This window comes from Budorcas taxicolor, chromosome 13, assembly GCF_023091745.1.
Source record: "Budorcas taxicolor isolate Tak-1 chromosome 13, Takin1.1, whole genome shotgun sequence".
NCBI lineage: Eukaryota > Metazoa > Chordata > Mammalia > Artiodactyla > Bovidae > Budorcas > Budorcas taxicolor.
Genome location: NC_068922.1, coordinates 42,650,341 through 42,663,051, shown reverse-complemented (window position 1 = coordinate 42,663,051; position 12,711 = coordinate 42,650,341). Strand labels below are relative to the sequence as shown.

Below are 12,711 nucleotides of genomic sequence, written 5' to 3'. Positions count from 1 at the left end.
ACTTTCGATCTCCCATGGGGCTCCGGGAGCGTTTCAGGTACTGCGCGATGCGTCACGCTGCAGCAGATTGAATGCAGAAGCACCAGAACCCGTCTGTCTTCTGCTAAGCTGTTTGTCTTGAAGAAATTTGTAAAAATCTCCTTACTAAAATTTCTCCTTTCAGAAAATTTAATCTTTTTAAAATAACAGATGTTAATTATATTAACTTGTCATGGGTTGTTTATTATTGTTGAATGACTTAGTATAATAGATATTTAAATTTTTTCTTTAATGTCTCATAAAACAAATAGTGATAAAAACAAATCATATGAAGGTCTTTTCGGCCCTCAGTTTTTCAGTTGTCGAGAGGCCCATAGTCCAGGTTTGAGGATCTCTGGGCTAGGAACCCATTTTAACAGAGGATCAGGACCAGAGTGAGGAAAGTCTTGGAGCTGGTTGTGGATTAGAGAGGGTTTTGAGACCTGGGCTGATGACCTGGCCTGAGGCTTCCGGAGCAGGGGCCTCTGGAAGGTATGCAGGCAGAAACATGAGAACAGGGAGTCGTGGCCACTGTCCTGTCCTTGGCCCCCCGCCCCCTCCTGGGATCTGGTTTGACAGGTTCCTTGCGAAGGTGCTTCCTCTGTAAGCCCACGCCGGCTTGCAGGAGGGGAATCAGAGGCCCAGAGGCAGCCTCTGTCCTGAGGGCAAGTTGCAGCCACAGTCTGACATGAGGTTGGGCACTTTCTGAAGATCTGAAGGATCCCAGGGCTCCCATAGGAAACCAGCAGGACTGTTTCTTTGGCTTTCAGGAAACAAATTTTACCCTTCTGGTAGAGTTCTGAGCAAATGGCAAGGCACACGCAGGTGGGAGGCTGCTCTCGTCCTTGGTGATAGTCTTGTTGGGCAAGTAGGTGTGGGTCTTGGTGCGTGATTTTTGACGATACTGTTACCAAACTGTAGTGGACTCACTCCTGTGCACTGCTTTTCTCTTGCAGGCGAAAGGGCCTTTGCTTCCGACTGAGGAAGATACTCTTCTTTGTCCTGGGATTGTATGTGGCCATTCCGTTTCTCATCAAACTATGTCCTGGGATACAGGCCAAACTGATTTTCTTGAATTTCGGTAAGTGCTGTGTGTCCATTTTCATTTTCATTTTAGTAAGACTTCATGTTCATAGTGATTTATGTGTTTATATTTTTACCACTCAGCTCAGGAAGTAGGGCTTCCCTGGTGGCTCAGCTGGTAAAGAATCCACCTGCAGTGCTGGAGACCCCAGTTCAATTCCTGATTCGGGAAGATCCCCTGGAGAAGGGACAGGCTACTCACTCCAGTATTCCTGGGCTTCCCTGGTGGCTCAGCTGGTAAAGAATCCACCTGCAATGCAGGAGACCCCAGTTCAATTCCTGATTCGGGACGATCCTCTGGAGAAGGGACAGGCTACTCACTCCAGTATTCCTGGGCTTCCCTGGTGGCTCAGCTGGTAAAGAATCCGCCCACAATGCGAGAGACTTGGGTTCAGTCCCTGGATTGGGAAGATCCCCTGGAGAAGGAAAAGGCTACCCACTCCAGTGTGCTGGCCTGGGGAATTCCGTGGACTGTATAGTCCATGGGGTCACAAAGAGTTGGACACGACTGAGCGACATTCACTTTCAGGAAGTGGAGCCTCTCTACTGTCCAGAAGGTTCCCTGTGCCCCTCCCCAGTTAAGGGGTGTTTGTAATGAGGGCATTTCTCTCGGGGCTGGCATTTGTGTGCATAGATAACGGCTGCATGGCTGGGGGTCTTTCTTCACCATCGTGGGTGGAAGTGTTGATGACATATAGTCTTCTGAAGCTCTCACATTGGGGGTGCTCTGTCTGTAGTGCAGTCTAAGAGGTTAGCTGTCCCTGGGAAAGGTGATCAACTGAAACTGTAGTGACTGAAAAAATAATCTGGCCTTTTTTCTTTAAAACACACACACACACACCCCTACACCTTTTTTTCTCCCCTTAAAAAACCCTAGCATGCTGCTTTGGTTTCTGTGGAATTGTATGCTGGCTTTAGAGGTGAGGGTTAGAGGTTAGATTATAATCCCCTTCAGTTAGCTTGGACCTGGTGTGTTCCAAAGTTGTTTTTTTGTTTTTGTTTTTCATTCTATATGTTTCCTTTTGGACAAGTGGGAGGAAAAAGGGTAGAAGTATCTGGTTTATGAAGTGGAAAGTGTATAGTTGCCGGGAATAATCATTATAAGGAACATCTTTTTACACCCACAAGATGAGGTCAGGAGTGAAGAGACTGCACCTGCAGTGTTGGGGGTCGGCGGATAGAACCTGGTGCTTGGCACACAGCAGTGCTCCGTGAGTAATGGCCTTGCCATTGGGTATAGGGAGTATTTGGGGCAGGTGAAGCAGTCTCTGTTCTTGTGGCTGTGCCAGTTTGCAAAGAGTGGGTTTGGGCTTGTGTGTGTGGGAACCGGAGGCTTGGGAAGCTATGCTGGTGCTCTGAGGCGGCAGGGGAGCTGGTGAAGGGGAGGGAGAGGAGAGGACAGACTGGAGGTGTTGAGGTGTCTTGTGTGATGACTGGCCTGGGGCAGCAGGGCGGGGCGGTGGGGGGGTGGAGGGTGGCCCCTCCCCTTAAGTAACACCAGTGTTGCAGGCCCTGCAGAGCACTGGGACATATGAGTTTGGGGTGTTAAGTGTGCAGTAGACTTGATCACAGAAAAGCAGATGTCACTGCTGAAAAGGAATTTGTGCTCTAGAGAGGAACAGAATGGGACTTCCCTGGCTGCCTAGGGGTTAAGACTCTGCACTTCCAATGTAGGGGCCTGGGTTCCATCCCTGGTCCAGAAACTAAGATCCCACTGCTGCCTGGGGCAGCCAAAAAATCAAGAGGAGCCAGAGGAGGAAGAGGAACAGAGATAGTAAGGTGGATAATAAAATACAATAAATATAAAAGAGGTTTTTATTTGGGTGTCTGAAAGTAAGTGTAAAACACATGTCAGTACACGAAGGTTTGATTTTTCTAACAGAAACACCTGAGTTTTCATCGCTTGTGAGAAGCCCAAACTTGGAAGGAGCTCACAACATACTAAAATCAAAGGAGTTCTGTTTTTCTGACTGTTATGTCCCTTAAGTGTCCAGTCAGCCTTGCATGGAAGACAGTCTGGGTTACATGCAAACATGAGGCCACAGGCTCCAGGTTTCCTGACAGCAGATCTTAGAGTCAGCCCTGCCCAGCTCTGCCACAGAGCAGGCCTCCGGGCACCTCCAGGCACCTTGGGCAGGCATCTTGGCAGCCAGTGGCTGGCTGCCCTCTGGGCTGCTACACTGTGGGTCCCAGCAGCTCTCTGAATTGAGTTGATTTTCTTTAGCTCCATCATTGAGGCCACATTAGATGCAGCTCATGAATTTTGCACTGTTGATTTCCTAATGAAATGGCGGGATGTTCCTGGATTCTCGTGTTCAGGCTCTGGGCACAGAAGAGAAGGGGTTGGCAGGGCCGCTCTGCACCCCCGCAGAGAGGCTCCTGTCCCCAACTGCTTGTTTCCCTCTGCCTGCTGTGTGTGTGGGGGGTAGCTGTCAGGGCCCCTGCCCTCCCCTGTGGAGGTGGGGTCATCTGGGCAGTAACATGGTAGTTTCACCTCACGCTCCTGGAGGGCCTGTGTGTTCTGGAGCACCTTCCTTCTTCACAGGGTGTGAATCATGAGCAGTGAGTTTCTATCTGGACATTGAAGGAAGTGGAACCATCTTTTGAGCCCCGAAACATGATTAAAGTATTAAGTTCGTAACAAATCTATCTGAAACTAAATCTATAAATCAGGTAAATAAGCATTAGACAAAGGGATAGCATCTATGATTTAAGGCATTGTTCTCCTTTAAATATATATTTTTGTAAACAAAAAAATAGATGACTTTCTTAAAAACAAAAAATGAACTGAAAAGCTCTGAATGGCATGAAGAAGAAAAGGAAACTTGCTGAGAGAAAATTGCTGTCACATTGTTGTCTGTTCCCTGTCGGCCTTTGTGTGTGTGTCTGTACACGTAAATGTAAATAGACATGCTTTTCAATACCCACAATTCAAAAGTCAGCTCCCCTGCCCCCAGCAGTGTCAGGGTGATACCAGCCGGTTTTCGAAGTCTTTGCCCTGGAATCCAGAACTGTCTCCTGGCGGGAAGGAGTGTTTCAGTTCCGAGGCTGCTCTTCTCTGCACACCGCTCTGGGGGAGATTAGAGTTAATATCTGAATTACCTTGTTGTTAATGCAAGAGCCTGTCCACTACAGCTTCAAGGGATGGCCATCCTTCAGCCTCCTCTCTTTCCATCCCCTTGGCCATTCTGGTGATCCCTGATCCCTTTCCTTATCTCTTCCTTCACTCGGAGCCCAGAGTCCATCAAGGCAGCTGGAGTTTGATAAAACCCAGCTGGGAGGGCCCCTCCCTTGTTTGGTGCCCCACCTCTTCGCTCTTGCTCTTTACTCAGTGCCTGGGACAGGGAGTAGCCACAGTGTTTATAGTTCTCAGGTGGTTGGATATGTCCTCTGCAGCCCAGGAGTTCTGGCCTCCCACCCTACCAGCATCTAAAGGATGGCCGACTCAGTTGTTTTCTGTTCGTTCATGTATTTACTCACTGTTTACCGAGCATGGCTGTGCAGAGGCCTTTCTTAATCTCCCCCGTGACATTTGTGGTTGCTGATAAATGACAGCATCCTCAGTGGATAAGACAGCTGGGAAAGCAGGGGACTGCAGAGGGCCTGGCTCTGGAAGCTGCCCGGGCCTGTGTCCCGGGCCGCTGGCTGTGCACCGACCTCCGTGTGCAGCCGAGCTTGTAACTGACAGCGATGTGGAGCTGGGTCACCCTGCCAGCTCCTGCCCTGCCACCTCGGGCTGCTGGCGTGCTCAGTGCGCTATCCTTGGTGGACGCAGGGGTTGGGAGTGTGGGTTCCAGCCAGCATCCTAGACTCACAAGCTGAGGGCTCAGGCCACATGGAGGCTCGCAGGATCGAGCCAAGTTCCGGCCCAGGCAGATCCCAGACCCTCCTCAGGCCAGCCTGGGGCCCTGCACCCCTTGACCCCATTTCCTTCCCTTGCAGCTTTTACCAGTAGTGGGCAGGTGGTTCCTGTGGCCTGGCTACCACTGTCTGGGCTGCCTCACCCCAGCACTGACCAGATACCTCTTGTTAGCCAGCTGGGAGGCACACAGGGGCACCTCTGCACTAATCTGCACCCTTTTCCCTTTTTTTTTTTTTCCTTGGCTGTGCTGGGCCTTTGTTGCTGCTCAGGCTTTTTCTCTAGTTGTGGCGAGTGGGGTCTGCTCTCTAGTTGTGGTGCGCGGGCTTCTCATTGTGCTGGCTTCTCTTGCCGCAGAGCACAGGCTCCAGGTACGTGGACTTCAGCAGCTGTGGCTCACAGTCTAAAGAGCACAGACTCAGTAGTTGTGGTGCATGGGCTTAGTTGCTCCATGGCCTGTGGGATATTCCCAGATCAGGGATGGAGCCCACCTCTCCTCCATTGTCAGGCAGAGTCTTCATCACTGAGCTCCCAGGGAAGCCCCTCCAGGGTTATTTCTAAAACAGAAATGGAAGTGAACTGGAGGATGAGCCTTGTGGAATGAGCCTGTCCTAGAGCAGAATCGAGTATCTTGGTTCTAGATTTTTCAGCCATGGAAGCTTTCAGGATTAACTGCTGATCCTGGGAAGGCATTCTTCACTAGTGGGGAGCCCTTGGAGCTTTGGGGTGGCACTAAACCGCGTGGCCACCTTTTCCGGGACAGGACTCGCCAGATCCAGCAGCGGTGCCCTCAGCAGCTCTGTCTCCCCTGTGGCATGGAGTCTCCAGCCTCGGGGGTAGAGCTGATGGGATCTGGGCTCGTTGGGCATATTCAGAGTTTTATTCATCAGTCATTTCCCCTCAGTCATACACGGTGCTGCAGCCTTGGCTTGCCCAGCTGGAGCAGTCAGGGTGCGGCAGGAGTGGGCGCCTGCATCTGGAAGAGATGCATCCAGGGAGACCTTTCCAGGCCTGCTGGTGCCGTGGACCCTTCACGGCATAATGAACACCACAGATGAGGGGAGCTTAAAACCACAGAAATGGATTCTCTCCCAGTCCTGGAGCTTTGAAATCCTGGGCTCCCTCTTGCCAGCCTCTGGTGGTGGCTGGCGTTCCTTGGCTTGTAGTTGCGCCCGGCCTCCCTTGCAGGACCGCCTTCTCCCCGGGGCTTCACGTCGTCTTCCCGCTGTCTGTCCCTGTGTCCAGATTCCCCCTTTTGATAAGGACACCGGTCGTGTTAGATCAGGTCCACCAAATGACCTTACGTAAGTTTAATTATCTCTGTGAAGACCCTATTTCCAGCTGAGGTCCCCTTCTGATGTGCTGGGGTTAGGACTTGGCTCTCCTTCGAGGGGACCCAATTGGAGAGCATTCAGGGTCCGCCAGGATCAGAACTGGTTTACTGTCCCCACTTCCTATCAAGTAGTCAGGAGAGTGGAGTCTGGTCGCCTGGGTGCGGATCCCAGAGTTACCCCACGTGAGTCACGCTTGAGCAAGTGCTGTGGTCGTACCGTCCTGTTTCGGGGACGGTGTTCAGTTTAGGGAACGTGCGCCAGCAAGTAAGATGCCACCTCCTTTGACTGTCGGTTTTCTTTTTAAGTTTTTGAAATGTAGCCTGCTTCTTGGGAAAGAGATGGGTAAAGAAGCTGGAGGTTCTAAAGCAGCCCCAGGGGAAGGAGTGCATAGGTGTTCCCATGGCCTCACCAGTCGGCTGTTTCATTTCTTCAGTGAATGTTTTCTGAGCCATGGGGACATGTGAGGGGGAACTGAGAGTTGGAATGCAGGTATGTGGGGACGGAGCATTCAGGGCAGCCAGTGCAGAGGCCCTGGGGCAGGAGTTGTGCTCAGGAGGCGACAGCGTGGCAGGCGGGCATGCTGGGCTCCGGTGCCACGTGGCCATGTAGGTTACGCAAAGACACGACTCCCTTCACCAGAGAAAACCAGAGTTGCGTGACTTCCTTATTGAAGGTGAGACTGGCTAGAAGTCATGGCCACACTGTCCACTGTCCCTACCCCTTCTGAGAATTGCCATTTTATAATGTGAGTAAATCCCATCTCAAGGTTTGAGTTGTTTTGGTTTTGGTTTTCAACTAAATAGAACTTGAAAAATGGTGTTCACCTCAAGGACTAAAAGTGCAGTGGTGTACAAGGGATTCTTGGGCTTCCCTGGTAGCCCAGCTGGTAAAGATTCTGCCTGCAATGCGGGAGACCTGGGTTCAATCCCTGGATTGGGAAGATCCCCTGGAGAAGGGAAAGGCTACCCACTCCAATATACTGGCCTGGAGAATTCCGTGGACTGTATAGTCCATGGGATCACAAAGAGTCAGGCAGGACTGAGTGACCTTCACTTTCACTTTTTCATACAAGAAGGATATGCTCCACCCACACACCTTTAAACTCCCACTCACAGCCTGGCGTGTGTCTCTGTTTTCCAGGCCACACCCGCTGTTGACGCTGGTGTAGCCTGTTTGTTCACTGATGACCTGGGATCATGCAGCAGCATCACAGTGATCTTACCCTCCTTCCCTGCTCTTCTCACCTACTTGTAACTCACAGAGGTTCCTCCAGATCTGTGGGTATCCGTTGCCTCTGTGTGAAGGCCCGGGGGTTCCCATCGGTGGGTACACCGCAGTCCATCAGGCATTGCCCTATTGGCAGGTCCCCTGTAAATTCTGGGCTTAATGAGTAGCTGCCGACTCGTCCCCATAACTTCCCTCCACTCTCCCTGGGCTCTGGGTCCTGTGGATTTCTCCACATCCTGCACCCATGCTTCATCTTGGGGCTCACTGTCTCAGTGGCAGCACCAGAAACCTCAGCATCCCCCTCGCCTGGCCACACCCACATTCTGGTGGTCATTAAGCCCATGGCCGCAGGTCCAGAAAACACCTCCTGTCACCTTTCCCATCGTCCCTCCCCCAGCACCCTGGCCCCAGCTTTCAGTTCTCAGCCTTCTTTTCTCCAGCCTCTCTCATAGCCAGGCCAATCCTCCCAAGGACCTTTTCTTCCCTCCTTTGTATCCTCTCACACCTTGAACAATCTTCAGTGGGTCTCTGCTTGGACCTCACTCTTGCCAAAGGATCTGTAGATATACCTGCCCACACCTGCTCCTGAGGCTGCAGGGCCCAGTGCCCCAGGCATTAGGGTTCGAGAAAGTATTTGAGAGCTTCAGCTCTGCTGTGTACAGGGTGGTCTGTTCAGTTCAGTCGCTCCGTCATGTTGGTTTCTTTGTGACCTCATGGACTGCAGCATACCAGACCTCCCTGTCTATCACCAACTCCTGGAGTTTACTCAAACTCATGTCCACTGAGTCAGTGATGCCATCCAACCATCTCATCCTCTGTCATCCCCTTCTCCTCTTGCTTTCAATCTTTCCCCGCATCAGGGTCTTGTCCAATGAGTCAGTTCTTCGCATCAGGTGGCCAAAGTATTGGAATTTCAACTTCAGCATCAGTCCTTCCAATGAATATTCAGGACTGATTTCCTTTAGGATGGACTGGTTGGATCTCCTTGCAGTCCAAGGGACTCTGAAGAGTCTTCTCCAACACCACAGTTCAAAAGCATTAATTTTTCTGCACTCAACTTTCTTTATAGTCCAACTCTCACATTCATAAATGACTACTGGAAAAGCCATAGCTTTGACTATACAGACCTTTGTTGGCAAAGTAACACCCCCCTAATCCTTGTTTCCATCTCTTTGTCCCCCACAGTGCGGGTTCCCTATTTCATTGATTTGAAAAGACCGCAGGATCGAGGTTTGAATCACACCTGTAATTACTACCTCCAGCCAGAGGAAGATGTAACCATTGGAGTCTGGTGAGTGTTGGCCCCAGGACTACAGGGCCAGGCATAGGCAGTGTGGCCTCGAGGCAGCAGGGACTGTGAGGCGTGGCTCTGAAACTGTTGCTGCTTGTCTATTTTTATCTTTATCTGTTTCCAAAGGAAAAATCTCCTCTAGATTCCATGACAATGGAACACTAGCACCAACTCTGCTCTCAGGTTTTCAAGCAGCAAAGGGTTTGTAAACCAGATTGCTTTTGTTGCAGGAAGGGGGACCCCTTCCAGGGCCTGAGAGCGGGCTCTTGTCTAATACTCGGAATGAATTGTCTGAGGAGACCCATGAACTGACAAAGCAAGAGACTTGATTGAAGGGGAACCCGGGAGGACTGCTTTGCCATGTGGCTCACAGCCTCGGGCTTTATGGTGATGCGGTTAGTTTCTTGGTTGTCTCTGACCAATCACTCTGACTGAGAGTCCTTCCTGGGGGCGCACTCATTGCTTAGCCAAGATGGATGCCAGCGTGAAGGGTTCTGGGCGGTGGTTGGACACGTGGTTTAGACCTTTCCCGAGCTCTTCTGGTTGGTGGTGGCTTATTAGTTCCGTGTTTCTTACCAGGACCTCCTGTCGTGAAATAACTCACGCAAATGGTTACTATGGTACCTGGCCAGGGTGGGCGGTTTCAGTCAGTGTGCTTCTCCTAGCAGTTTTTGCAGAAAGCCATATTTCCAGGCGGAAAGAAAGCCAGAAAAGAGACTGTATCACGGAATCATGAGCACTGGCTTGAGCCACACCTGTCTTTCAGAGAAGTGAGAGAGTCATTTCCTAGGCAGGTTGATAAGTCCAGGGGTCCCCAAGGAGAGAGGGGTCTGGAATTCTCAAGGAGGAGGAAAGGACAAACTTTTTTCCCTCTACATCCCTTAGGATTATAGAACAGCAATATATCCTGCTTGAGGACAGTCTCTGGAAAAAGCCTTCTGGCTAATTCTGTTATCTTAAAATGTAAATTATGGGAGTAGGTCTAGTGAGGTCTTTACAATCTAGACATTCTTTTGATTCTTTGTAATAACTAATTGGAGAGTATATAACTCCATTGTTAACACTAGCAACGGGGTACTCTTTCTGCCCCCTTCTGATGTCTATGTCAGAAGCTTTCTCTTTTCTTTTTATACTCAATACAACTCTATTGCACAAAAACTCTGAGCTATCAAGCCTCATTTCTGGTCCCGTATTGAATTCCTCTCCTCCGGAGGCCAGGAATCCCGGCTTCTTTTCGTGGTTCAGCAGCAGCCTTTCAGAAGGGCCCATCCAGGTGCTGAAAATGGTTGCCTCTCTTTCACGCACAGCTCTTTCAGGCCCTGACGGTGGTGGTGGCATTTGCTCTTTTCTTAGTATTTACTTTTTTTAGCCATAAATTTAGGTTTGGATCTAAGCTGTGTGACTTCTTGGCTTTTCTTCAGAGTACTATTTAGTACACCCATGGATGAGTGGGTGTTTCCAATCAGTGGAACTGGAACGGACTGACTTTGCTATGGCGGCGTCTCTTTGTCTCAGGAGTGGCTCCAAGTCGCTCCTTGGACTCAGGAGAACCATCGTGCCGGGAGGAGCTTCTGAGGGAAGCACTCTGCACCACTCCCCTGTGCAAGGCCAGGGCGTCCTGGCTGAAGACCCAGAGATGAGAAGGAGGCTCTGATTCTGAGTGCCTGCAGCAGGGACTGTCTGTGGTCGTTTCTGGTGTGATTCAGTGGAGCATTCAGGGCCAGTGTGTGCATGTGGGCTGCTCTGTATGTCCGTCTTCAGTCAAGCTTGCGCATCTTGTTCAGAGCTGTCTGGGGGACTTGGCAGCTCTCCTGACGGTTACTAGGATCTGTGCTTTGAAGACGTGGGTTCAGCCAGGCTTCTTCCTCAAGCAGAGCAGTCATGTGACAGGATGGGTATCTGGGCAGTTACCCATGAAGGTCGTGTTGGTGATGACCATGTGGGTCTCTAGGAACAACAACCACTGTATGCAGGTGAGCGCCTCTGCCCACCCACGTCTACACCCAGCGCCATGCTGCTGGCAGCATGGGCCCTGGGGCTGCAGCCGCTCCGCTCACCAACTGCCCTCCTGGTGCCTCGCCAGGTCTTCCCACCGCCAAGGAGCAGGGGGGAACAGCTCCTTCTCTGCCTAGCAGGGGCGGAGCCCAGGGACGGAGAGCTGTAGGCTGGCTCCTGGAGGCATATCAGCTCCCAGCATCTGCCAAGGGCACCTTTCTGTCTCACAGGTTTGTAACTAGGGGAGAGTGGTAATTGCAGTGATCAGAACCACCCAAAATGCGATCCTGTGAAATGGTCAGAGACACACATCAGAAACGAGATGCTGGCACTCAGACCTGAAGAAGAAGTCAGCCATGCACTGTTTTTAAGGCTTCCCACAAATGAATACATTTATAGAAAAACCTGTGTTATATCAGACCCTCCCCAGTGATGAACAGTGACTTTGATGTGTCCTGAGTTAAGGGTAACCAGAGCACCTCTATGAAGGAAGGTTTGGGTCTATGTAGCATGCCTGCATGCCTGGCCAGGTGTGCAAGAATCCGGGCTGCCTGCAGGGGCCTGTGACACTTCCTGCAGAGGAGAGTCTAATGCCAAGATGGCTTGTGGACAGGTTCTGTGTTAGAAATGGTGCTTTAAGGACAGCCAGGCTTCCAGTCAGCCTGTAAAGACCAGTGTTAACTGAATTAGCATGTATGACAGACGGTACTGTCCTGTGTACTCATGGGTGCAGTTTCATGTAGCTTATAAACATGGGCGAGTGTGAGGGGATGTGGGGCAGCCTCAGTGCCCATGCCGTGCTCTGACCCAGCTGGAAGGGGTCTTACCTCACACGGCTTCCCCTTGCTATGGACGGAGTCACTGCTGCCAGGGCAAGCTACTGGGGCCAAGGAGGGGCCCTTCTGCGAGTCAGAAAATGTCCTCAGCTGCCAGACGCTGCCCTCACAGCATGGGGGTCTGCCCGCCACCCCCCCCCCCCCCCCCGGCTCCCTGCTCAGTTGTTCCGAGCCACGGGCAGCCTGCCTGCGGTTGTGTCACCTGCCACTCCCCTCTGCTGCTGCTTCCAGGCACACGGTCCCTGCTGTCTGGTGGAAGAATGCCCAGGGGAAGGACCAGATGTGGTATGAGGATGCCCTGTCTTCCAGCCACCCGATCATCCTGTACCTGCATGGGAACGCAGGCACCAGGTGAGCAGGGACCCGCCACAGGGAGAGAGGGCACACCTGGGCTCAGGTGACTCGAGAGCTCGGGGAAAGCCAGGGCTTGTCTGGGCTTTGGGAGAGGTGGTTGTGAACCCTTGTTCCCACAGGCCCAGAGCAAGGCAGGGCTGCATGCCAGATGGGCCAGGCCTGTTTGCTTGGGAACCGCCGGCTAAGTGGAAGTTGGCAGCTGTGTCCAGAAAGCCCTGGTCAGAAGCTCGTGCCTGGGTTGAGAATGGAGGTGGCTGTGTCTGCCTGAGCAACCCAGAGCCTCAGTCAGGGTGTGTCGCTCTTCTTGGGTTAGGGACCCAGGCTCCTCAGCAGACAGGAAGCACGGCCCCTTGGTGGAGGCTTTGAGACCCTCCAAGGCCACGGTGTGCCCGGGAAGTTGACCCTGCGCATCCAGTATCTGCCATCCTGGGGTGAGGACACTTTCTCACCGGCAGGCGTGCCCTGCTGGAAGGGGAGGCACACTTCCTGGAGGCACACGAAGCAGTCAGGGACAAGTTTTTCCAGGGGGCCGCCCTGCCATGCGGTCAGGCCAGGTACCTTCTGCCCTGAGCCGGCAGTGCCAGCACATCCCACTGGGCCATCGAGGAAGCATGTCCCCGTGTAGTCGTCCTCCACAGTCATCCTGGGAGCTTTTCAAGGGCAGGTTCAGTGGACATCTTTCAGACTTGCAGGTTTGGATCCCATTGTTTAAAG

General features: G+C 51.9%; 1 protein-coding gene across 1 annotated transcript in view; it reads left to right on the top strand.

Annotated features, from left to right (window-relative positions):
• Window positions 1–12,711, top strand: part of ABHD12 (abhydrolase domain containing 12, lysophospholipase) — a 54,391-nt gene that overhangs the window by 29,653 nt on the left and 12,027 nt on the right. The window contains exons 2-4 of the mRNA XM_052650420.1: window positions 975–1,099; window positions 8,707–8,812; window positions 11,875–11,994. Coding sequence (XP_052506380.1) covers window positions 975–1,099; window positions 8,707–8,812; window positions 11,875–11,994 — 351 coding nt within the window. The remainder of the gene's footprint in view (window positions 1–974; window positions 1,100–8,706; window positions 8,813–11,874; window positions 11,995–12,711) is intronic.